The sequence below is a fragment of the Protopterus annectens genome, chromosome 7.part1 (assembly GCF_019279795.1).
Source record: "Protopterus annectens isolate FY-2018-M chromosome 7.part1, PAN1.0, whole genome shotgun sequence".
In the NCBI taxonomy this organism is placed as follows: domain Eukaryota; kingdom Metazoa; phylum Chordata; order Ceratodontiformes; family Protopteridae; genus Protopterus; species Protopterus annectens.
The window spans coordinates 515,238,969-515,264,598 of record NC_056740.1 but is presented as its reverse complement, the minus strand read 5'-3'; the positions used below and the strand labels follow the sequence as shown (position 1 = coordinate 515,264,598).

Below are 25,630 nucleotides of genomic sequence, written 5' to 3'. Positions count from 1 at the left end.
TGCTTTTCTGCCTTCTGTTATATAGCCCATTGATTTTGTGATTCCACCAGGGTGGTTTACTTTTTGAGTTAGTTTTGTACTTCTTCCTGGTGGGTACAGCTGCCTCTATGCAGCTATTAATATGCCTGTAAAGGGTTTCTGTGAACAGTTCTGCATAGGCAGCAGTGTTCTCAGGGTTTATGGGGACTTGAAATTTTGCCAGGTTATTACTTAATAGCAGGAAGTTAGCCTTAGAGTAGCTCCTGAATATTCTAGATTTAGCTGGGGGGTCCAGATTTTATTTTTACTTCAAAGGAGACCATTTTGTGGTCTGTACTTACCAGGGAAGACATTACAGTTGGGGGTGTGCAGCACTCTCCTATATTTGTGAGGACCAGATCCAGTATGGTTGCACCCAGGGTTGGTGTTTTGACAATCTAGTCCAGGGAGTTTACAAAAATCCAGGAATCTCTATGCCTTTATGTTTGGTGTCATATAGGATTTCCAGTTAATAGTGGGGTAATTAAGGTCACCCATGAATATGGTATTGGGCTGGATTGTGAGTGTTTCCAGTAAGTTTAAATACATGGTATTGGTTTCCTGTGTCATAGAGGGGGACCTATAAGTTACAAGGAAGTGGTATTGGATTTTGCTGATGGTGATTTGAAAATGGAGCAACTTAAGTACATTGTCCTGTTTGCCCAGCCTTAAGATATATTTATTTTTGATGTAACTCAAGACACTTCACCCTTTATCCCCTGTCTGTGTAGTAGCTGGTATAAATGTGTGGAATGCATTATAATCCTGCACTTTTTGTGTGCTCTCACCACACAGATGTCAGCATTCTATAAGATGAAGAGAGCTTCTAGGGAGTGGAGTTTTTTGTTTACACTCCTAGCATTGAGCAGTAATACTTTTAGATTTTCTTGGTTTTGATTTGCTATTTTGGAAGTACTTTCAGGTTCAACGACATTTCTAATGCCTGGCATCATCATGGCATCTGACTTAAAAGTTCTTGGTGCCTTCCCATTAGAAAAAGGATGACAGTTCATTTCTCTGTTATGAAATCTGCAGTGTCTCATCTAAACGTCTATCTGTCCCTTGTCAATAAACTTTCATCTGCTATGCCACACTATTCCTAGAGGGTTGAAGTCCACTTACAATAGATCTTAGGTTCATAGGTTCATAGATTAGTACTAGGCTAACTGCCCCTGTGAGCCATTTTAAGTCTAGCCAATTATCCTCTGTCAGATTCAAACCTGGTACCTTGTGTTTGTAAGGCAAACACCTTAACCATTAGGCCACTCTTCCAACCCCCTTGTTTGTATTGGTGACTTCTGAAAATCCTAAAAAATAACTACTGCTTGGAACTCTCTCTCTGTCAAAATCAGAAGTATCCTCACTTTCTCTATCCTTAAAATTTCATTATATTTTTGAACATGAATATCATCCTCCAGACTGAGTACCCAGCTATGACAATACAAGCTGCTTTATTGCTGAAAAGTATTATGTTAAAATAACCACTTAGTTCTCATTTTCCAGAATATTCCTGTTTGTGTTACCTAATCTTTAATAAAAGATTTCCACTATATTTACACAGATTACATAAGTTCTTCTTTATGCTTTACTATTCTGCATGACATGTATATACTGCTGTAAAATGGTTCTACTCTTAATGTGCACTGTCTGGCCTTGCAATGATTCTGGAACAGCCCGAGACTGGAGAAAGTAATTTTGAAGCAGCCTATCCACCCAGCAAATAAATTAGTTACTTAATGAATTAAAATTAATAAAAAAAAAAAAAATCACCATTTGCTGGAGATGCTAGATGCGAGCATCCAAGTAAAGCTCAGGAAGGTTAATTGGGAATGTGTCTGCTCATTCCTTGTTAGTGATACATCACCGGGCAGTGAGCCCTCAGCAGGGTCATTCCCTGTTAGTGATACACATCAGTGGGCAGTGAGCCCTGAGCATGCTCATCCCGTTAGTGACACACATCACTGGGCAATGTGCCCTCAACAGCTTCATTCTCTGTTAGTGATACACACCACTGCAGTGAGCCCTCAGCAGCTTCATTCCCTGTTAGTGATACACACCACTGCAGTGAGCCCTCAGCAGCTTCATTCCCTGTTAGTGATACACATCACTGCAGTGAGCCCTCAGCAGCTTCATTCCCTGTTAGTGATACACATCACTGGCAGTGAGATCTCAGCATGCTCATCCTCTGTTAGTGACACACTTCACTGGGCAGTGTGCCCTCAGCAGCTTCATTCCCTGTTAGTGATACACATCACTGGGCAGTGTGCCCTAAGCATGCTCATCCCCTGTTAGTGACACACTTCACTGGGCAGTGTGCCCTCAGCATGCTTATCCCCTGTTAGTGACACACTTCACTGGGCAGTGTGCCCTCAGCAGCTTCATTCCCTGTTAGTGATACACATCACTGACCGTGTGCCCTCAGCATGCTCATCCCCTGTTAGTGACACATTTCACTGGGCAGTGTGTCCTCAGCACTTCATTCCCTGTTATTGATACACACCACTGGGCAGTGTGCCCTCAGCAGGATCATCCCGTGTTAGTGACACACATCACTGGGCAGTTTGCCCCCAGCATGCTCATCCCCTGTTAGTGATACACATCACTGGGCAGTGTGCCCTCAGCATGCTTATCCCCTGTTAGTGATACACACCACTGGGCAGTGTGCCCTCAGCAGGATCATCCCGTGTTACTGACACACATCACTGGGCAGTGTACTCCCAGCATGCTCATCCCCTGTTAGTGATACACATCACTGGGCGGTGTGCCCTCAGCATGCTTATCCCTGTTAGTGATACACACCACTGGGCAGTGTGCCCTCAGCAGGATCATCCCGTGTTACTGACACACATCACTGGGCAGTGTACTCCCAGCATGCTCATCCCCTGTTAGTGATACACATCACTGGGCGGTGTGCCCTCAGCATGCTTATCCCCTGTTAGTGATACACACCACTGGGCAGTGTGCCCTCAGCAGGATCATCCCGTGTTACTGACACACATCACTGGGCAGTGTACTCCCAGCATGCTCATCCCCTGTTAGTGATACACATCACTGGGTGGTGTGCCCTCAGCATGCTTATCCCCTGTTAGTGATACACACCACTGGGCAGTGAGTCATCAGTAGGCTCATCCCGTGTTACTGACACACATCACTGGGCAGTGTACTCCCAGCATGCTCATCCCCTGTTAGTGATACACATCACTGGCCGTGTGCCCTCAGCATGCTCATCCCCTGTTAGTGACACATTTCACTGGGCAGTGTGTCCTCAGCACTTCATTCCCTGTTATTGATACACACCACTGGGCAGTGTGCCCTCAGCAGGATCATCCCGTGTTACTGACACACATCACTGGGCAGTGTACTCCCAGCATGCTCATCCCCTGTTAGTGATACACATCACTGGGCGGTGTGCCCTCAGCATGCTTATCCCCTGTTAGTGATACACACCACTGGGCAGTGTGCCCTCAGCAGGATCATCCCGTGTTACTGACACACATCACTGGGCAGTGTACTCCCAGCATGCTCATCCCCTGTTAGTGATACACATCACTGGGCGGTGTGCCCTCAGCATGCTTATCCCCTGTTAGTGATACACACCACTGGGCAGTGTGCCCTCAGCAGGATCATCCCGTGTTACTGACACACATCACTGGGCAGTGTACTCCCAGCATGCTCATCCCCTGTTAGTGATACACATCACTGGGCGGTGTGCCCTCAGCATGCTTATCCCCTGTTAGTGATACACACCACTGGGCAGTGAGTCATCAGTAGGCTCATCCCTCTGTTAGTGATACACACCACTGGGCAGTGTGCCCTCAGCAGGATCATCCCGTGTTACTGACACACATCACTGGGCAGTGTACTCCCAGCATGCTCATCCCCTGTTAGTGATACACATCACTGGGCAGTGTACTCCCAGCATGCTCATCCCCTGTTAGTGATACACATCACTGGGCGGTGTGCCCTCAGCATGCTCATCCCCTGTTAGTGATACACACCACTGGGCAGTGAGTCATCAGTAGGCTCATCCCTCTGTTAGTGATACATACCACTGGGCAGTGAGTCATCAGCAGGCTCATTTCCTCTTAGTGACACACTTCACTGGGCAGTGTGCTCTCAGCAGACTCATTTTTTGGGGACCCAACATCTAGTGATTCCGCAGGTGTCATCTGGATGTCAGAGAAGTGCCGTCTTCACTGTCTCCATGTGAAAGTTCTGTCATTCCCTTTCTTCTCATATTTTCCCCTACAGTACCCATGTTTTCAGTCAAACACATATCATCAGGGTCACAATCAGGAATTAATCTGTGTCATGAAGCACATTACTTTTCCCATGTGATGTTTCAAGCTAAGCTATTTTAACCAATTTTTTAAAGGTACAATTCTGTTTCACATTCAATAACTGTCAGATGTGACACTAGCATTATTTTTACAGTTATCAATCATTTTGCATAAAGTGACTTACTTTTCACAGTGACTTTATGTTCTCCTGTCCCTGGATGGGTAAACAGGTCAATCTGTACTGATACTTCACCCACGAATCCATTACATGACTGACCTAAGACAAATATATAATGACCAAGTCATCAAACTTCATGGCAGAAATAACTTTATCTCTAATTTTACACTGCTTTAACTTATGTAAATGTCTGCAACATTTTTATACTTACCTTGATTGTGTTGCACTGTGGATAATAAAGTCAGCTGGAACAACACATATAGCTGACAACCTGCTGTCAGCATAACATTATATGTGATATATATATATATATATATATATATATATATATATAAATAAATAAAAAAAAAAAAATATATATATATATATATATATATATATAAAATATGTTTGTGTGTGTGGGTCTACGCTGAATCTCCAAAATGATATTTCAACGAAATCCAGTTGGCCGACTCCACTTCTCCGAAATGCTATTAAAACAAACCATGAACTGCCAACATCCTGTGAAAGGAACCACTTGGCCACCACGAAAAAACCTAAATCGACCAAAGTTAAACAAACCCAAATGGGGGGGGGCTTCATCCCCCACCCCCTTACTTAAATATACCAACTCCAAGTTTGCACTACACTGAAGAAAGTGCAAAGTTCACCATGACGGCCAAGTCATTCTTTTCACAGGGAAAGGATTTCCACTGTCCATGGTTTCGTTCTAATGTTGTTTTGGAGAAGTGGAGTCGGCCAACTGGGTTTCAATGAAATGTCATTTCTGTGATTCAATGTAGATATATATATATATATATATATATATATATATATCTATATATGTCAATGTAGACCTATAGATATATATATATATATATATATATATATATATATATATCTATATATCTATATATATACATATATATGCATCAATACACACCTGTGCAACACATACAAGCATACATATGTAGAAATGCAATCCTACTCATGTGCTCACTAAAAATCATCTGGCAAATGGTGTTAATAAATAAGGGTTCCTTATCACTCAGTATTTAACATTAGACTGAGGACAAAATTTCTTCATAGTCTTGTTTGTTTTTAATAACAGCCATGTAGCCAGTTAATGAGTCTTTTACTTTTATGTAATAAACCACGGAAACATGTTGCTTCTGGTTACCCAACACATCTTAAAAATATAAAATGTTTACCAGTCATCTAGCAGCATTTTTGACTCCAGGTCTTTCACAAAAGGTAAAAAACAAATGAAACTAGCAACCAAGAACCCATACAAATAAAAAATAAAATAACTTCCTGTACAAAAGATCAAAATGATAATCTTTCAGATGTATAATAACCACAAATCCAGCAAAGAATTCAACCAACACGAACTGAGACCAGAGGATGTTATTGAATAAATACCAGGATGTGCCAATAATAGTCATGAGTGCTTTCATTTCTTTATTTTAAACTGGAACTTCACCAGATAACTAACTACTAAAACTCTTAAGTTTAAATATATAGTATTAACCAATCAAAAGCTTAAAAACATTAACTGAGTGACTTGTTACAACAAAGTTATTTCACTACAGTTATTGAATAAGTAAAAAACACATCATGCCTATCATTTAAAATAAAACCAACAGCAAAACAAATAGTAACAATGCCACTCAATAATGTCATTTATGAAAAAACAAATATAAAGTAACTATAATTTGCCCCAACAGGAAAACCAGTGGAAAATAACTACACCATTTCAAAATCGTATTAAACTATAAAATAATAATGATATAGTTAAAGTCACAGATGTTTAATTAAAAGCTTTGCATAAAATTATGGTAATGCTAATGGTGTTGAAATGTATTATTATTATTCTAAGTATGTCTAGGTGTAATTTTCCTGTTATATAAAAACTGCCTTGATCATTTAATTGTGTCTGCTCTCAATGCTAAAATACTTGAATAGATACTCAATCATTTATACCCACGTATTGTGTGGCATTTAACAAAATTTGCCAGTGCGTCTTCCTAAATTCTAAATCAGATGATCAATTCCTACCTCTCTCATTATGGGTCACTTTTTTATAACAAACAGAAAGTGAATCTGTTAAAACTTTTACAAGTGCTGATATGTCTTTAAAGGGCGTTCACATTGTCTTTTTTCTTTATAGCGTACACATGTTGGTATATTCTTTTCTTTAACTGATTTTTTTGTCTTGCCTATATCAAATGCTGGAGAGGATAGGAAGTTAGCTATGTACACTATGCCTTTAGTGTTACAATTAAAATTTTCAGAAAATGAGAATACTCTGTTGAAATTACCAGTGATAATGTTGTTTGTCTCATTTATAAATGTACATTGTTTACAAACACCACATTTTCTCATTTTATCCAGTGTTATCCCATTTCCTTTTGACTTTCCTTCAAAAATGTTTTTGATGTTCTTACCCCTTCTGTATTTAATTTTGGGGACTAAACCCAACTTTTCTGTTAACCCATGTGTTCCAAAACCTCAACCCAGTTCTTGTGGATGATGTTTCCTGTCTTATCAGAAAGGTAATCATAGGTGATGGTTCAGAGCAGACCTGTATCCATTTCCTGTTTTATTATTTTTGAATTGAACATCAGCATGTCTTAATACAGAGGGATGCTGTGTGTATCTATCCCTCCTTACCAAGTGCTCTTGTTCTACTAGCAGGGAGTTGGGGTAATTCCTTTGCTTTAACATGTCTTTTAATTTGTTCATCTCCTCCAGAAATAACCTGTCATCTGTTATAAGTCTGGAAAGCCTGATCATCTGACCCTTCCCTAAAATTCTTTTCTACCACTTGGGGTGGTCACTATCAAAATGAAGAAAGCTGTTAGAAAATGTAGATTTCCTTTGTATCGTAGTTTCAGAACACTTACTCCCTCGAATTTTTATAAATATGTACATCTAAATAATTGACCCTTACTGTATCAAGTTGGTGGGTAAATTAAAAAAAAATAGTTATTTCCTTAATATACTTAAGACATTTTGGAATTTTCTTCCTATTGCCTTCCCAAAGAATTAGGATGCCATCCAGGTATCTAAAATATCTAAAAATAGAATGTGAAAATTCAGAGATAAAAATGAAACTATTTTCCCACAACCAAAGCATACTATTTGCGAAAACAGGGGCAGCCGATGCACCCATCACTACCCCTTTTATCTATTTAAAATATTCCCCATCAAAGAAAACAATTACTTGACAACACAACTTCCATTAATGTACATAACACATGGACTATTGAGCCCTGGGACATTTCTGAATCTAGCACTAAGGCTTCCCTAAAAAACTCCAGTCCTTCTTTGTGAGGAATGCTTAAGAATAAACTTTTAATTAACATCAATTGCAAGGAAAAGTATACTGTCCTTGAACACACAGTCCACTAAAAGCTTCAACAAATTCCAAGGGTCTTCTACAACATGTCCCTTGTCGACAAAAAAAATCTGTAAAACTACTATGTAATAGCTCTGCCAGTGGTTCAGTCTTTGATCTTTTTGCCGCCACTATTGGTCACATTGGTGGATTAACGATTGATCTGTGGACTCTAGAGATACTGAATAGGCGGAGTCAAGGAATTCCTGATTCTCAGAAAATTAATTTCATCCAAACCAAACTCATAATCCAAAAATAGTTCTTTTAGTGTGAGGTGTATTCTGTAATTAGGCATGTTCACTTCATTAATAGAAGTTGGTGTAAAATATTCTCTGTTATGTAAAAAAAAATCTAATTTTTAAAACGTATTGTAAGTAGTCCATTAAGACTATCCCACCCCTCATGTCATGCTTCATTATTCTTATTGCCCTACTGTTGGATAACTCAGACAAGATGAATTGCTCCTCTTCAGTTAAATTGTTGTCCAAGTGTGACTTAAGGCTTGTGAATGATTCCCTTAAGTCCCATTCACACAACTATTCGAAAAAGGCTACGGCTGGCAAAAAAGTGGGGGTTGAATGTATTTGGTCTACATAATTTGTTAACATAATTGTTCTCTGTTGTGTTATCATTTAGTAGCCTGAAGTTTATCTTCCTCACAAACAGTTTTATGTCAATGGTTTTCTCTACTAAAGCTGAAACCTTTCGAAAATAACATACCGTGTACTTCATTTAGTTGGACTTCACTGCAGTTGTAAATTTTTAGCCCTTCATATTCCAAAACAGTACAGTCCTGAGTTTGAATATTCATTGCTGGAAATGCTGGTTCCTCTTCCCCCTCCCTCTTGGTCTCCCTTTTGGTTGGTAATATGAATTCCTTTGTTAATCGCTCACCATCATCCGGCTGTTGCTCCTGTTCTGTATCCTCGCTAATCTTCTTGGTGGGGAAGGTGGTTTGTAATGAAAATCCTTCTCTTCCTGGTTGAAAAAGCTTCCTGTTGGTTGTAGCTTGGCATGTCCAATAATGTGTCAGGTATCGGTGTGTCCACCAATGGCTGCTTGATGTTCACGGCTGGTTTAGGAAGATGGTAGACCCGTTTTGAATCATAATCTTCATGGTCTATCTTTAACTTTCTTGTTCATTCTCTTTTTAATTTCTATTATGTGATGTTCCACCCTATTAAATAGTGATTTGTAGTGGTTGACATAGGAGTGAAAACCCAAATCCCCTGTAACTGGTTCCTGAAGTTTAACGATTTCATCTTTAAGTGTGACCATAGTCCATGAATTATCTCTTATCAGGAGCTGCATAAAGTCAGGACCAGTATGGTCAAAGAGTTCTAGGAGCTCCTGATGTAAAACAGACCCATACACAAGGTTATTGGAAAACTTATACATTTTGAGTGCCTTGGGAACATGTTGAAATTTGATGCATTCATCAAAAAAAACATTGTCGAATTGTAAACCCCAATATTAAACGTTTTTCTATGTGAAATAGCTTTTCCTTTAAACTGTCTGTTTTTTTTTCAACAAAAAGGACTGTGTTATCACTTGCAAAACTTTCTATTAGTTTAAAGTCTTTATTTAACCAACTCAAAAAAATCACCACGCTGAGTAGGAAAGGTATCGGGATATATATATATATATATATATATATATATATATATATATATATATATATGGATTCCCTTCACAAGCTTGAAGTTTTAAAACTTTGAACTGCAAATGGTCGAGACCATAAGACCACAACCCCTGCTAAATAAATATACCAACTCCGAGATCGTAATACAATGAGGAAAACAGTAAATGTCACATTACACACTGTACGGTGATCTCCATTCAAAATGTTTGAAGTTTAAAAACTTCGATCTTATGGTCTCGACCATTTACAGTTCAAAGTTTTGAAACTTTGAGCTTGTGAAGGGAGTCCATATATACATACATACAGAGAGAGAGAGAGAGTGTAATAAAATAAATTAGGGAATTTTAAGTTAGTTATAGGAGAGGACTAAATAAGCTTTCATTATAATCTTCAAACATCGCTCTCCAGGTAATTTTTTCACTACATTAATCTGTACTGTAATTTGTCATAAAATAAATGCGTGTAAAATAAATGCAAATGAAATAAGGACAAATATCTACTGTAAAGAAAGCACAATCTTCTGCAAGGCCCTATTATAATTCTGAAATGAAAGTTGACTTAGCGACATGTATTCCTGTTTTAGACTACCTTATAACTATTTAGTCAATATCTGTAGCATCATCATTTGTCTTTGAAATTAAAACAATACCTCAAAGGCAAAATGCTGGCCTTGCAGATAGACTGAGCTACTTAGTTTCACTTTGCTTATTGAAGGGTAGCTTTCAGAAAAGAAACACTCTACTGTTTACTTCCACCAAATGTCATGGGTGGTGCTACTGCTGCTAAATTACAGTTCTGAATATAAAGACAGCTCTGAAAGGGTGCATTACTTGCATATGACTTTGTTATTCTTATGATATATCTAGTTTTTATGACTGCTGTATATTAACAAACTTCTTCTTTTGGCTTTTCCCGGTTAGGGGTCACCACAGTGGATCACCTGCCCCCTCATGATTGGCAGTGGAGTTTTACAGTGTCAAGTTGCCAGCCCAGTGCCCAACCTTCCACAGAAGGCACACACTCACACGCAGGGCCAATTTAGAGTGTTCAATCCACCTGCAGCATGTCTTTGGGATGTAGGAGGAAACCCACAGAGCCACTGGGAGGACATGCAGACTCTGCAGCGAAGGCAACCCAGCCGAGATTCGAACCGGAGAACCTCTTGCTGTGAGGCAACAATGCTAACCACTGCACCACCGTGGCAAACAGTAAAATAGCGTGTTATTAACAGCTGATTGTTTTTATATAACAGATGCATACTCCTGTTTTCTTTCTCTATCCAGTACACGAGAAAGCAGAGTTCATTATACCTTGCTTATCATCCTTTAATAAACTTTATATCATGTTATGTTTAATGTAAATGAAAATAAAGATGAGGTACTATAGGGATAGTGAATGCAGTATACAAATAATTCCAGCATTTTTTGTCTAAGAAAACTATGCTGGTGACAGGTCAAGAAAGCAAATTTTTTGAAAAAAAAAAAAAAAAAAAAGTTTTGAAAAAAAAAAGAAAGCAAATTTTGCTTCTCTGTGATCTGGCTAGTACATGTTATACTTGTAACATAAAACACTGAACGCATACATTGTGTCAAAAAAAATTGTGAATATAACTGGACAATCGTAAATGACCACCAATAAGGCTGAACCCACCAAACAAAACATGAAAATTTACCTCAAAAAGTAAGTCTCAGGTCTGACAACATTGGTAAACCAAAATACCAGACTCTCAATTTATCAACACATCTGAGATAGTACTAAAGTCTTAACCAACTGTCCCCATCTCATCTCTGGGATGTGAAAATCACTCGGCCATATTTTAGTAAGATGTAACTGTCTCCAAATAATATGATAGAAGATTAAAATATACCAATGTAACATCTCCCTTCTGTAGTCTGTCTCTATCAATGGACCATCAGAGACATGTTTTTCCAATGTTCAGATACCTCACACACTTGGGGAAAGAACATTAGTATAGAAGTTTTGTACAAGACCTGAAAACAGCCAGGAAACTTCAATGTTAACAGTTACCAATATGAAACTAAAAGGGGTGATTTTTATGTCATAGCATGTGAGAGCAAAAGTGGGGACCAAAGCATATTTGGAAAAAATCTCTTATTATATATTTTCTTAGAAATAATTATAACTGACTCTGCTGTAGCACTAAAATAAAATGAAACCATGACTCTTACTTCTGATGGGAAAATGTTTAATACTCGCAAAGTCAATGGAAGCCTTTATCAGCAGAGATGGAAATTTACTATAGATAATGCATTTTACTGAATTTACATATGCATTTAAAACAAACTGATTGCAATTTGTACTCCCCATTTCAAATTTTACTCCAAGTAGAAATCTATTTTTACGGGACAGCAAGACAACTAAACTAGTAGGATAAATACTACCTCAGGTCTCCCCTCAAAAGAGACTACTAGCCTCATGAGAATTATCCAGTCAAAAAAGATAAATAAAATGAATAATAACTGAGAAAGGCCCATAATATATCAATAACATGAGCACTCTATGCATGAACTAGCCATGTTCCCTTATGTAATATTTTACTAAAGTGATACATAGAGTTTGCATAATATCACCATTTAGATTCCCATCTGCCCTTCTTCTCTGACCACTGATATTAGAGTGTCTGAAAACTTATTTTCAGGAAAGAGTCACAGCTATAAAAGCAGAACTTGCATCATTATATAGATGACCAGCATTTTATTTTTGAATGACCTGTTGATGATTTTGATTGATTTTTGATAGAATTAGTCATAACTTTAGTATTTCATTTACTTATAGAAAATAGCTACCATAAGATTGAATAGCTGGAATACAAGACCATTCGCAAGTACTAGGATAATTGCTCACGTGGATCATTTTAAGTTTAACAAAATGCGTTTTTTAAGGTGAGAATCAAACCCTGTACCTTGTGAATGTGAGGCAAAGACCTTAACCATTATACCAACCCACAACCTTGCAATAGTTTTTGTAAAGAGACCATGTTTCATCACAAAATATATCACCTACTTAGGAGTTTCTTTTTATGCCTGAGGTTCACATGACTCCTAACAACCCTCAGTAAAGAAGTAGTTAATAGTTCTTCTAAATATCCACTGTCATGCAATCTACCATAAATATCATCAGAAACTGTATTAAAAACAATATTTTGAGTACAAAGTCTGTGGGCCCTAAGGTGCTCCTATGTCAGGGACCAAACAAAATGACCAGCATGAACACCTGTGGCTAAAGAGAACTATTAGCAGCTGTATTAGCAGCTGTGAGCTAACAGTACAAAGTACTGCAAAGGACTATACACAGCATTATGCATTCTGCATTCTAACAATTAAACCAAGTTCAACCCATGTTCCCAACAGTACAACACTCCCTTTGGTATGTTCCTTTCCAAACACCTGCAGCAATTGGAGTGACCACAAAGGTTCCTTATAAAGAAAATTCATAGTCTTCAAGATTGGTCTTATGTGGACAGACTGAAATGACTGAAATCATTGTCACTTTACTGTGTATCGTACAGACTGCTCAGAGGAGACCTGTGCCTTGCATATTGAGCAATCTCTGATCCAGCTTTAATGGAAATGCTGCACATTCACAAGTCTAATGGCACATGGGTCACTTGCTCAAAGGACCTTAACCTGGTATGTGACATCAACAGAACTGGCTGAAGAGACAGATTTGTCTCACACAGGTTGCTCCACCTTTGGAACAAGTTTCCTATTAATTGTAAACAAAGCCCCTCATTGGCCCTATTTAAGCTCAGTTTTGGCAATTGGTTGGGTAACCAGAAATTCACCCCAGGGTTCCACCTGTGTCCCTCTTGGACAGGGGAAATTAGGTGCTGATTTTAGTGTCTGCTTGAACCAGACATCCTTGGTAACAGGATGAACATGGCTAGGCTTGTAAGGGCCCTGGAGCCATTAGCCTAGTAACCTACTATGATCCTATGAACTATGGGACTCCATTCCACTCTCAGTCTGAGAAGCTCAAAAGTACTCTGATTTCAAACAACAGCTCAAAGAACACCTCTTCACTCAACAAAGTGCAGCTGCATTCACACAAGTCACATTACATGAACCCTGCAGCTCTCTCACACACCCCTTTATCTCTGTTTCATCCTTCCTTATCACATCTTGTCATTCCCTTACTTACTGCCTGTCATTTATCCTATGTCCCTCTTCTCTTCACATCTGTCTCACCCTTCTTCTCCTTTCTACTCCTCTTCCCGCTGCATGCATCTCACACCTTTTCTGTCTTCTCCTCATAGTATCCTTTCTTACAACTATTCTCACTTGCCTATTCTAATGTCTTCATACCTCTCTATATAATAATAATTTTGCTATCCCTGTACCGTAAGCCATTTCAGGCATTATACGTCTTATCCATAGAGTTCTGCTAAGCATAATTCCACTTTTTATTCCATGTTTTGATATTGCAAGCTGCGTCTTGAACTGAAAGTTGTCGCATATTCTTGCATCTGTAAATATGTTTTTTTTCATAGGTTCAAAGATTCATAGGTGATTACTGGGCTGTTGACCCAACAGTCTTTATAAGCCTAGTCATATGTACCCAATATAATACTGGAGAAACCCAATATAAAGGATTTTGCCTCATGTCGAGATCCTAGTTAGCAATGACTGCCCATATTTAGGAGGGTCAAAGGGAAATCCCCGGCTGGAATTTATGGTTTCCCATCCAGTCATCCAGGCTAAGCTTAAGTAGGGTCATAGAGGGGCTTTGCTTGATGTGAACTGGTAGCCTATTCCAGAAGAGTGGCATCTTCTGAGAGACATATTTGTCTCTCCAGCAGGTTGTATTTATATCGCAGGCCAGATTAAGGTCCCTGGAGTGGGTGGCCTTGTCCCATTTAACTTGCAGATGTGCAGCATTTCTATTAGGTATGGATCTGAGATTTCTCTGTAGGCCAGGCACAAGTTTTCTCTAAGTAATCTGCATGCTACTGAGTAAGTGACAGTGACGTCAATCTGTCAATGTATGAAATGTGCTGGAGACCCTGAATTTTATTGGTTAGAAATCTCTGAGGTCTCTCAAGTTGCTGCAGCTTTGAACTCAATTATTGGTCTGATGGCTGAGTAGAGGGGTGTTATGACATCTTTCACTTTTGAGGCAATGTCTTTGCTAATGAGGTCTGCAATGAAGAATGCCTTCTTTACCACATAGACACATGCTGGTCAAAGTTTAAGCTACAGTCAATTTGTGTTCCCAAGTCTCTCACTACTGAATTGTTACTTAGTGTATTATTATTTATATGATAGTCTGCTGGATTATCGTTTTTACTGAAAGGGATGATAATGCAGTTTTTAGCACTGAGCTTCAGTCCATGGCTTTGGCACCAATCATTGGTTTGTGTAAGTCTCTCTTGAAGTTTATTGACATTGTTTAGGGATTCAATGATTGCACCTAATTTGCCATCATCAGCACACATGGTTAGCCACAGCCCCTCTGTTTTGGCCTGAACTTCTGAGAAGTATATTCCAAACAATACAGGGCCCAGCACTGACCCCTGCGGAACCCCACTGGTGACAGGTTTGTTGGTTGAGGTAAAGTCCCCAACTTTGACTGATTGATCTGTTGGTGAGCCAGTTAGCAACCCACTTAATGACATAAGGGTTGATATTCAACTGGGAGAGTTTATCTATGATGCCCGAAGGTGGGATTGTGTCAAAGGCCTTGGCTAAGTCAAGGTAGGCTGTGCACACAGATTTGCCTTCTTTGATGGCTCTGGTAATGTTTTCAAAGAAGTCCACCAGATTTAACAGGCATGACTTTCTTTTGACAAAACCAAACTGTGTTGGACCAAGGGCTTGGAGATTAACTATAGCCTTATTTATAAGGTCCATGATGATTCATTGCATGGCCTTACATGGATGGGTAAGCTTATGGTTCTGTAGTTCCCACGGTCTGTTGCTGTACCCCCTTTATGAAGGGGGATGATGGTTGCTGTTTTCCATTCAGCAGGGACAAAACCAGTATTCAGGCTATGGTTGAAGAGAGTACCTAATGGAGTTGCTAAAAACACAACCTAGGATGCCATCCAGTTCCATATAGGCTGTGTTTTTGGCCTTGTAATGAGCATTAATAACTTGTTCTTTGGAGATGCAAGGTAGGGGAGATGTAGACAGAATGCTTTGTGAAATGTTTGGCGGTGACAGAGGGGTGAAATGTTTGCCAAACCTGTCAGCTAAAAGGTTAGCTATTTTCACATGATCGGCGTGTGTGATGCCATTCACAGCTAGCTCTGCACACATCTGGGTCCTACCTCTTACATTACGGATATAGCTGAAGAATACCTTATGGTAATCCTTATGGTCGCTAAATCTTTTTCAAAGTTGCCCTTAGAGGATTTTCAAGTTGTCTTATTTGTTTGTTGAAGCAGAGGAGGGTGGTCTTCCATTGCTGGGACCTCTGTTTTTTATTCTTAGACAGCAACTTCTGCCTCTTGTTTTATTACCTATTAATGCTAAATGCCCACCAGGGAGGCTTGTTTTTTTCTTAAGGATCTTGTTTTTGATCCTATCAAGTACAGCTGTGTCAATACATTTGTGAAAGTGTTTGTACAGGGCGTTTTTGTATACCTTAGTATAGTTATCAATGCCATCTTTGGGAACAGGAGCTAGGAAACTATTTATACTATCCCTTAGGATGGTGTAATAAACTTTGGTGAAAATGTTTAGCCTGATCTCACCTAAGAGGGGTTCAGGTATTATAGCTATTTCAAATGTGTCTGATTTGTGATCAGATTTAGCCAGTGAAGGTCTTATACTTGTGGTGGTGCAATGGTCACCCATGTTGGTAAGGACCAGGTCGAGAATATCTGAGCTCCTTGTGGGGTTGCATACTGTTTGTTCCAGGGAATTAGTGTTAACAAAGTTCAGGAACCTTTGTGTGAGACTGTTGGGATTTGTATAAGTTTCCCAGTCAATGGAGGGATAGTTAAAAATCGCCGATGACTAGAATGTTTAGTTGTAATTTGATTGACTTATGTAGGTCCAAATTAACAGCATGGGTATCTTGGTTCACTGAAGGAGGTCTATAGCTAACAATGACATAAAGGGGGGGGGGTCTTACCCACAGTTAGTTGAACTTTGAGTAACTCCATGAAGTTTTCCTGTCTAACCAGTCTGGAGATGTATTTATCTTTGATGAAGATAGATACTCCTCCTCCTCCTTTGGTTTTCACACGTTCATTTTGCAGTCTGAAAGTGTGGAATGTATTGTAGCCTTGCAAGGCCGGGGTACTCTCTGTGACCCTGAACAAAGTTTCTGTGACTGCATAGATGTCAACATCCTCCAGGGAGAGGAGTGCTTCCAGAGAGTGCAGTTTCTAATTAAAGTGCCTAGCGTTTATCAACATAACCTTTAATTTATTTGTTTGTGATATTCTCATGTCAGAAATTTTGTTCTTCTGACCTTGCCTAAAAATGCACTATGGGGGAGGCAAGTGTTTTAGCCAGTAACTGAAAGCATAGAAGTGACAGGTGAAGACCATCTCTGGCAAAGTGTTGTGGCAAATTAGTCATGCCATCCCGGGCTGACAGGGACTTGATCCCCTTAGAATGAGACCAGAAACTAAGCCAATTGTTGACATCAGTCATTTTTTGTTTATACTGTGGTATCATCCTAGGTGAGGGTAGAATGCCGCTCAAGGACATACCTGCCTGGGACACATACTCATAGAACTTAATCATGTCTCTCTTCATATAGTCCGGTGAGGTACATCATTTACGCCAACATAAACTATGATGAAGTCATAATGGTTCTTGTTGTTGACAGACTTGAGTGCATGTGTGATCTGTTGGAGCCTTGCATCCGATAGACAGCTGACCGTAACTTTCTCTTTGTACAGCCTGGTGAGGGGGACATCTGTGTGTCTCATAATGGAGTCACCTATGACTAAAAACTTTGGTTTAGATGAGCTTTCAAACCAAAGAAAAGCCAGCAGTAAAGGTGGAAACCCACAGTTTAATACATATAATAAAAATCACATAACAAGGTAGAGAGTGATAAGCCCAACTACCTGCCCCAAAACGGTTTTGGCTGTAATAGCCTTCTTCAGTGAGTAAACATGAGTAAACCAAAAATCCACTCATATATATATATAGTACATAAAACAGTTCATTGGTGCATTCATAACTGGTCATTAAGCCCAGGTGGGAACAAAACTCCTAACTTAATAATCCATTTGCGTTCCTTAAAATTAAGTATACTGTGCCATCCTGATTTGTCCCTACATTTACCCACAATACAATCTATAACAGTGAAATAAAAAGATGCAGTATTGTGTTTGCACACATTTGAACAAATCATTAGTAGGACGTTTATTCCTAATGTCACTAAGATACTCCCCAATCCTGAGACGAAAAGGTCTAGAAGTTTGTCCCACATAGAATGAGGAGCATGAACAAGTGACCAAATAGACACCCCATTCTGTGCTGCAGTTACCCCAAAAGTTAATGTTGAAAACCACCGATGTATTGTGACTACTGAATTCCCTTGTTTTCTGAACCCTAGTGCAATGAGTACAATGACCACATGGCATGCAGCCTATCAGTGGGCCACCTGTGAGTGTACATTGAGTGGGAACCATAGAACTAGGTCCCACCCTCTTATAATGACTAAATGACTAAAGAGGGAACCCAATGTACGTCCTCTCCTGGATGAAGAAAAGCATCTATCACCCAAAAAAGGGTGTAATCTCTCCTCGGCCATAAGAATATTCCAATGTCTATTAATTATATTTGTAAACCCCCATGTATTGCGTCCATATGTGGTCACCAGATGAACCAAAGGATTAGAAAAACCTCTTGGTTTGTCCTTATATTGTAAAAGCTTGGTTCTGTCTTAAGTGGAAGTGCAGTGACAATCTGTGCTAATTGTACCAGAAGGGTTACCTCTCTCATGAAAACATTGTATCAAATCATCTCTAGTATCTTCAAATGTTTGCTGGCTTGAACAAATCCTTTTTATCCTGAGGAATTGTGATTTGGGGATATTCCGGATGATATGTCGGGGGTGGAAGCTAGTGGCATGCGAAAGAGAGTTATACTCGGGGAATTTCCTGGAAACCCATGTGGCTAAGGTATCATCAGGATTCCTGCTAACTTCAACGTCAAGGAAAACAATTGTTGATTTATGAAAATTCAGTTTAAATTCAATTCCCCATTTGTTGTCATTAAGATAGCCAATAAACTCATGTTAAGTATGTTTCATCCGACCTCCACACCACCCAACAATCATCCAGATATCACCTCCAAATATTTATTTCATCAATATATAAATTATGACTGGAATCATAGATTATAATCTCCTCGATGTAGGCCATAAATAGGTCAGCATAGATGGGTGCAAAAGAGGCACCCATTGCTGTACCCTTGACCTGCCAAAAACATTGGTCCTGGAAGTAGAATACATTACTAGTAAGAACATATTCAGCCAGGCATACTAAAAAAGTATTAAAGCCTGGTTGGTATAAACCAGATCTTCCCAACCAAAATTCCAAAGCCAGCAAACCTGCCCACTGGGGAATATTCGTATAGAGAGAGGTTACATCCAGGGTACACATAAGCCAATGAAGCTCCAATTGCATGTCAGATATAATATCCAAAAACTGAGTTGTATCCTGAATTCTGGCCCATACCATAGATAGTAGTGGTTTGAGGTAATGTGTTAAATATTCAGAAAGTGGTTCAGTGATGGATCCCCGCCCTGATACTATTGGTCTACCAAGAGGACATCTAGTGTCTTATGTATTTTAGGTAGTAAGTAAAAATACTGTTTATTCGGGGATGAAACCAACAACTGATGTCTAACAGAATCAGTAATGATGCCATCTTCCTTGGCTTGAGTCAAAAAAGAATCAATCTTGGTCTTAAAATGATTGGTTGGATCCAATGGCATAGCCATATAATACCTGTTATCACCAAGTTGTCTTAATGCTTCTTCATTGTAATTGACCCAATCCTGAACCACTATCACACCACCCTTGTCTGCTGGTACAATGACAATCTCCTTGTTGTTCTTAAGATCCTCTATACATTGTACCTCCTCCTTGGAAAGATTGTTATAAGAATACTGAAATTCCCTGAGGTTACAATGTAAATATTTTAGGACATTGGCCTGAAAAATGGATACTATATGTGACATAGGTGGAGTAAAAGTAGACCTTTTGAATCTAAACTCTGGAACTTCCTGAGTGGTATCATTTTCAAAAAAACAATTTAAGATTAAGCAAACGACAGAAATTAACCACATCCTGTGCTAAGATATATTCTGGAACAAAAAAGCCGGGGACAAAATTAAAGCCTTTGTTTAAAACTTTAATTTGTAAATCAGAGAAGTGTACAGAGGAAATGTGTACATTCATATAGTCAACTAGTGTTCGATCATCAGTTGTAACAGACCCTCCAAACCCTTTACCGGTTTGGCATTTCTTGTGTTTCCTCCCCCCTCGTCTGTACCTGAACCCAAAGGGTGTGACAAACTCCTTCTTTTGGGATCAGGTGAGGCATCTGTGTGGTTACCCTCCCCTTCAGTATTAGAAGAAGTCTCATCCCCTGATGTGTAACTCGATGACTCTGAATTTCGTTTCAAAATAGATTTGGGTCTTTTTCTCTTGGGGGCTGAGGATTTATTGCTCGGAAGCCTTTAAGTGAAATTCCTGGGCATATCAAATGGTTTGCCTCTTTCATAATCCCCTACATCCCTTTGAAACCCCAGCTTTTTTGTTCCAGAATATATCTTAGCACAGGATGTGGTCAAGTTCTGTCATTTGCTTAATCTTAAATTGTTTTTTGAAAATGATAACACTCAGGAAGTTCCAGAGTTTAGATTCAAAAGGTCTATTTTACTCCACCTATGTCACATATAGTATCCATTTTTTAAGGCCAATGTCCTAAAAGATTTACATTGTAACCTCAGGGAATTTCAGGATTCTTATAACAATCTTTCCAAGGAGGAGGGATAATGTATAGAGGATCTTAAGAACAACAAGGAGATTGTCATTGTACCAGCAGACAAGGGTGGTGCGATAGTGGTTCAGGATTGGGTCAATTACAATGAAGAAACATTAAGACAATTTGGTGATAACAGGTATTATATGGCTATGCCATTGGATCTAACCAATCATTTTAAGACCAAGACTGATTCTTTTTTGACTCAAGCCAAGGAAGAGGGCATCATTACTGATTCTGTTAGACATCAGTTGTTGGTTTCATCCCCGAATAAACAGTATTTTTACTTACTACCTAAAATACATAAGGACGCTAGATGTCCTCCTGGTAGACCAATAGTATCGGGGCGGGGATCCATCACTGAACCACTTTCTGAATATTTAACACATTATCTCAAACCACTACTATCTATGGTACGGGCCAGAATTCAGGATACAACTCAGTTTTTGGATATTATATATGACATGCAATTGGAGCCTCATTGGCTTATGTGTACCCTGGATGTAACCTATTTCTATACGAATATTCCCCAGTGGGCAGGTTTGCTGGTTTTGGAATTTTGGTTGGGAAGATCTGGTTTATACCAACAAGACTTTAATACTTTTTTAGTATACCTGGCTGAATATGTTCTTACTAGTAATGTATTCTACTTCCAGGACCAATGTTTTTGGCAGGTCAAGGGTACAGCAATGGGTGCCTCTTTTGCACCCATCTATGCTGACCTATTTATGGCCTACATCGAGGAGGTTATAATCTATGACTCTAGTCATAATTTATATATTGATGAAATAGATATTTGGAGGCGATATCTGGATGATTGTTGGGTGGTGTGGAGGTTGGATGAAACATACATAACATGAGTTTATTGGCTATCTTAATGATAACAAATGGGGAATTGAATTTAAAATTAATTTTCATAAATCAAAAATTGTTTTCCTTATCCTTGAAGTTAGCAGGAATCCTGATGATACCTTAGCCACATGGGTTTTCAGGAAATTCCCCGAGTATAACTCACTTTTGCATGCCACTAGCTTCCACCCCCGACATATCATCTGGAATATCTCCAAATCACAATTCCTCAGGATAAAAAGGATTCGTTCAAGCCAGCAAACATTTGAAGATACTAGAGATGATTTGATACAACGTTTTAGTGAGAGAGGTAACCCTTCTGGTACAATTAGCACAGCTTGTCACTGGGCTTCCACTCAAGACAAAACCAAGCTTTTACAATATAAGGATAAATCAAGAGGTTTTTCTAATCCTTTGGTTCATCTGGTGACCACATATGGACGCAATACATGAGGGTTTACGAATATAATTAATAGACATTGGAATCTTCTTATGGCCGAGGAGAGATTACACCCTTTTTTGGGTGACAGATGCTCTTTTTCATTCAGGAGAGGACGTACATTAGGTTCCCTCTTTAGTCATTATAAGAGGGTGGGACCTAGTTCTATGGTTCCCACTCAATGTACACTCACAGGTGGCCCACTGATAGGCTGCATGCCATGTGGTCATTGTACTCATTGCACTAGGGTTCAGAAAACAAGGGAATTCAGTAGTCGTAACACATTGGTGGTTTTCAACATTAACGTTTGGGCTAACTGCAGCACAGAATGGGGTGTCTATTTGGTCACTTGTTCATGCTCCTCATTCTATGTGGGACAAACTTCTAGACCTTTTCTTCTCAGGATTGGGGAGTATCTTAGTGACATTAGGAACAAACGTCCTACTAATGCTTTGTACAAACGTGTGCAAACACAATACTGCATCTTTTTATTTCACTGTTATAGATTGTATTGTGGGTAAATGTAGGAACAAATCAGGATGGCACAATATACTTAATTTTAAGGAACGCAAATGGATTATTAAGTTAGGAGCTTTGTTCCCACCTGGGCTTAATGACTAATTATGAATGCACCAATGAACTGTTTTATGTACTATATATATATATATATGAGTGGATTTTTGGTTTGCTCATGTTTATTCACTGAAGAAGGCTATTACAGCCAAAACCGGTTTGGGGCAGGTAGTTGGGCTTATCACCCTTTACCTTGTTATGTGATTTTTATTATATGTATTAAACTGTGGGTTTCCACCTTTACTGCTGGCTTTTCTTTGGTTTGGATGTGTCAATTTACGAGCCGTGCAGCAGCCGTACGTGCATCACACATATTCTTGGTTAGATGAGCTTTGCCTTAGGCATTATTTGGTGAGACAGTAATGTTTGTGTTTTTATATGTATTGAGTGCTGTAAATGCTGTATTAGGTGTAGCATGTTTGTGTTTGGAAGGTCTGGTATTTAGGTAGGTTTCTGGTGAGTACCTCTACATATGATGGTTTATGTGTTGAGTGCATGGTTTGAGTAGGAGGTGTAGTATGTGAGCTGACAACCTGTTCAATGTTACTGTTCTGTGTGTGAGAGAGCAAGGATTCCAGATTCTTAGTGTAGCTGCATCTCTGACAAATTGTACATGGGTGATTTAGGAGTAGAGGATTGTCAGTGTACATGAGGCAGTTGCTACACTGCTTCATAATACCAGTGTCAATCAGGCTGGTAGAAAAAAATGTAGGGAACTGACCATCCATAATGCTAGGTTAAATCCTGTTTTCACAGTGGGGAGAGAAAAATGGAGGGATGTGGCATAACTGGGAGCTCTGAATGAGGTCTTTGCTAATGGGGTGCTCTATAAAGGGTCTATACTAATGGGAGTTCTCTAAATGGTAAGAGACTATTGTAGATTTGGTGGTTTTGGGACTGTTTAAGGACTTCTCAGCCAGATCAAGGGCAGCTACTAAGTAAAAATTTATTTACTGAAGTTTTTGCATCTACTGTCACCAGTGGTTAGCCCCACTGCATAAACAGATGAATATAGCAAAGCAGTGGCTGGTCGCCTAACTCTGTGGAGCTGTGTTAAAATGGTGAGCAAACTGAATTAACCAATTTGACTGCACTGTCCTACCACAAGGGTGCAGGGGGGGCCTCTCCAACAAAAGATAGCTTGGTTTAGCTCTCAATTTAACAAACAGAACCAGATTCAGTAGGTCAGAATCTAGTCTATGCCACATCAGACAAAAAAGTGCAACAAATCAGCAAGAACAGTTTAAAAAAACATTAATATAGCAAAAATACAGTTAAAAAGTGCAAAATACATTATAAAACTATACTTATGGTTAGCAGAATGCAAAAGATTCCTTGGATTAGACAGATGAATACAGCTGAGCAGTGGCTGGTCGCCTTACTCTGTGGCGATGTGTTAAAATGGTGAGCAAACTGAATTAAACAACTTAACCAATAAAAAAGTTTTAAAAAGTGAGCCCTGTGCCAGCAATGTTCAGTCAGATGAGTCCTAACTGCACTCTCCTGCTACAAGGGTGCAGGGTGGCCCTCTCCAACAAAAGATAGTCTGGTTTATATCTCAGTTTAAAAAACAGAACCAGATTCACCACATCTGAATCTAGTCTATACTACAGCAGGGCTGTCCTTGCAAATGGTCCATTGAGATCAGTGTACTACCCTGATAAATAAATATAAAAATATATATACATATGTACATACATAGATAAAAACAATAAAAGTTTTATGGCTAGAATTGCCACCTCTGCCATGCATCCAATGAATTCTTCCTCAGACATTCTTTGTACTGCCTGTAACGTCTACAGTATCTGGCTGTACAGAGATAACAATACTACTCCTCTCTCAAGGTGAGTTTCTTGGTGTACACCGAATACCGTGGTTACACTCGGAGACCTGATCATAATCTTCTATTTACACTCGGAGACCTGATCATAATCTTCTATTTACACTCGGAGACCTGATCATAATCTTCTATTTACACTCGGAGACCTGATCATAATCTTCTATTTATACTCGGAGACCTGATCATAATCTTCTATTTACACTCGGAGACCTGATCATAATCTTCTCTGTTATATCACTTCCATGGACATCATAGAGCCTGTAGCCTCTACAAAGTTGCTAGGCCTCATCACATACACTCATTTAAAATATGACCAACATATCCAGCCTGCCATATCTTGTACTAATCAAACAATGGGGGATGTTCTGCAGTACCAAAACATTCAAGACTTGGAAATCCCTACCACTACAAATCAGGTTACAACCTAACAAAACTGTCTTCAAAAAACAGCTTATTTCCCACCTAAACAACTCCTGGACATGCAGCTGCCTCGCACCTGGCTGACATATTCTAACACCTTTCCCCTACCCACTATCCAACCTCTTTAAAATTCCCAGAGATGCACTATATATTATCACACGTTACTTACCAACTCACTGCTGCCTACTCTCCACTGCCCCATCTATACCCACTAACTCTCCCCTAGACTAAGTTGAAAAGCTTTCCCTTAAAATGTCAATGCACCTCATATGAACTTGTCTATATTCTCCTCCTTTTTTAGTTTCTCCTTTCTTGTCTTATCTTCAGTACATCTTCAAGATTATCTGTACTAAACATAGTGTATGAACAACAATCACATTACTACCTGCTATACTTTTAATTGTATGTCTAAATTTCTATGCTTATGTAAATATTTTATGCAATCATGTTATTATCTGCTATATTTTTATAAGTGAATGTGTAAACCACAATGCTCATGTAAATGTTTTATGTATAGTATGTTAGCAATTGTTCTGGAACTTTTCTTCCTAGGCCTCCACTGAAAATGGACAGTTCTGTCCAGTCGGACCTCCCCAGTAAACATATGTAAAATAAATAAATAAATAATAAAATAACTCTGTTCACCTCTGTACTATTGATATTCTTGTGCTATGTATGCTATATTGATGTTAAAGATGTTCAGAAATTGTTTAAATGAAGAGAGGAAGGAGTGAGTGTGTTTACTTCAATGCCTTTACCTCAAATGCATCACTAAGTAGGAGTCACATGACACATCCCTCTTTCCAAAACCTTTTTAAACTTCAGGATGTAAAGTTTTAAGTTCCATCATACCATGAAACCATGAGGTGAGCTTAGGTGTGCTGCAAATTAAGTTAATATTGGTTGGTGTATTAACACTGCCCATTAACTTTATACTGGAATATAATGATGTATTTTGTTAGCAACTCTCTCATTATTCTGTTTAGTAATATATGGCACAAGCAAGTCATTTTATAAAATAATACTTTCTTTT

At 39.0% G+C, this 25,630-nt stretch overlaps 1 protein-coding gene across 1 annotated transcript in view; it reads right to left on the bottom strand.

Moving 5' to 3' along the window:
- UNC13C (unc-13 homolog C) overlaps window positions 1-25,630 on the bottom strand; it is a 4,920,764-nt gene that overhangs the window by 199,732 nt on the left and 4,695,402 nt on the right. The window contains exon 30 of the mRNA XM_044078941.1: window positions 4,483-4,575. Coding sequence (XP_043934876.1) covers window positions 4,483-4,575 — 93 coding nt within the window. The remainder of the gene's footprint in view (window positions 1-4,482; window positions 4,576-25,630) is intronic.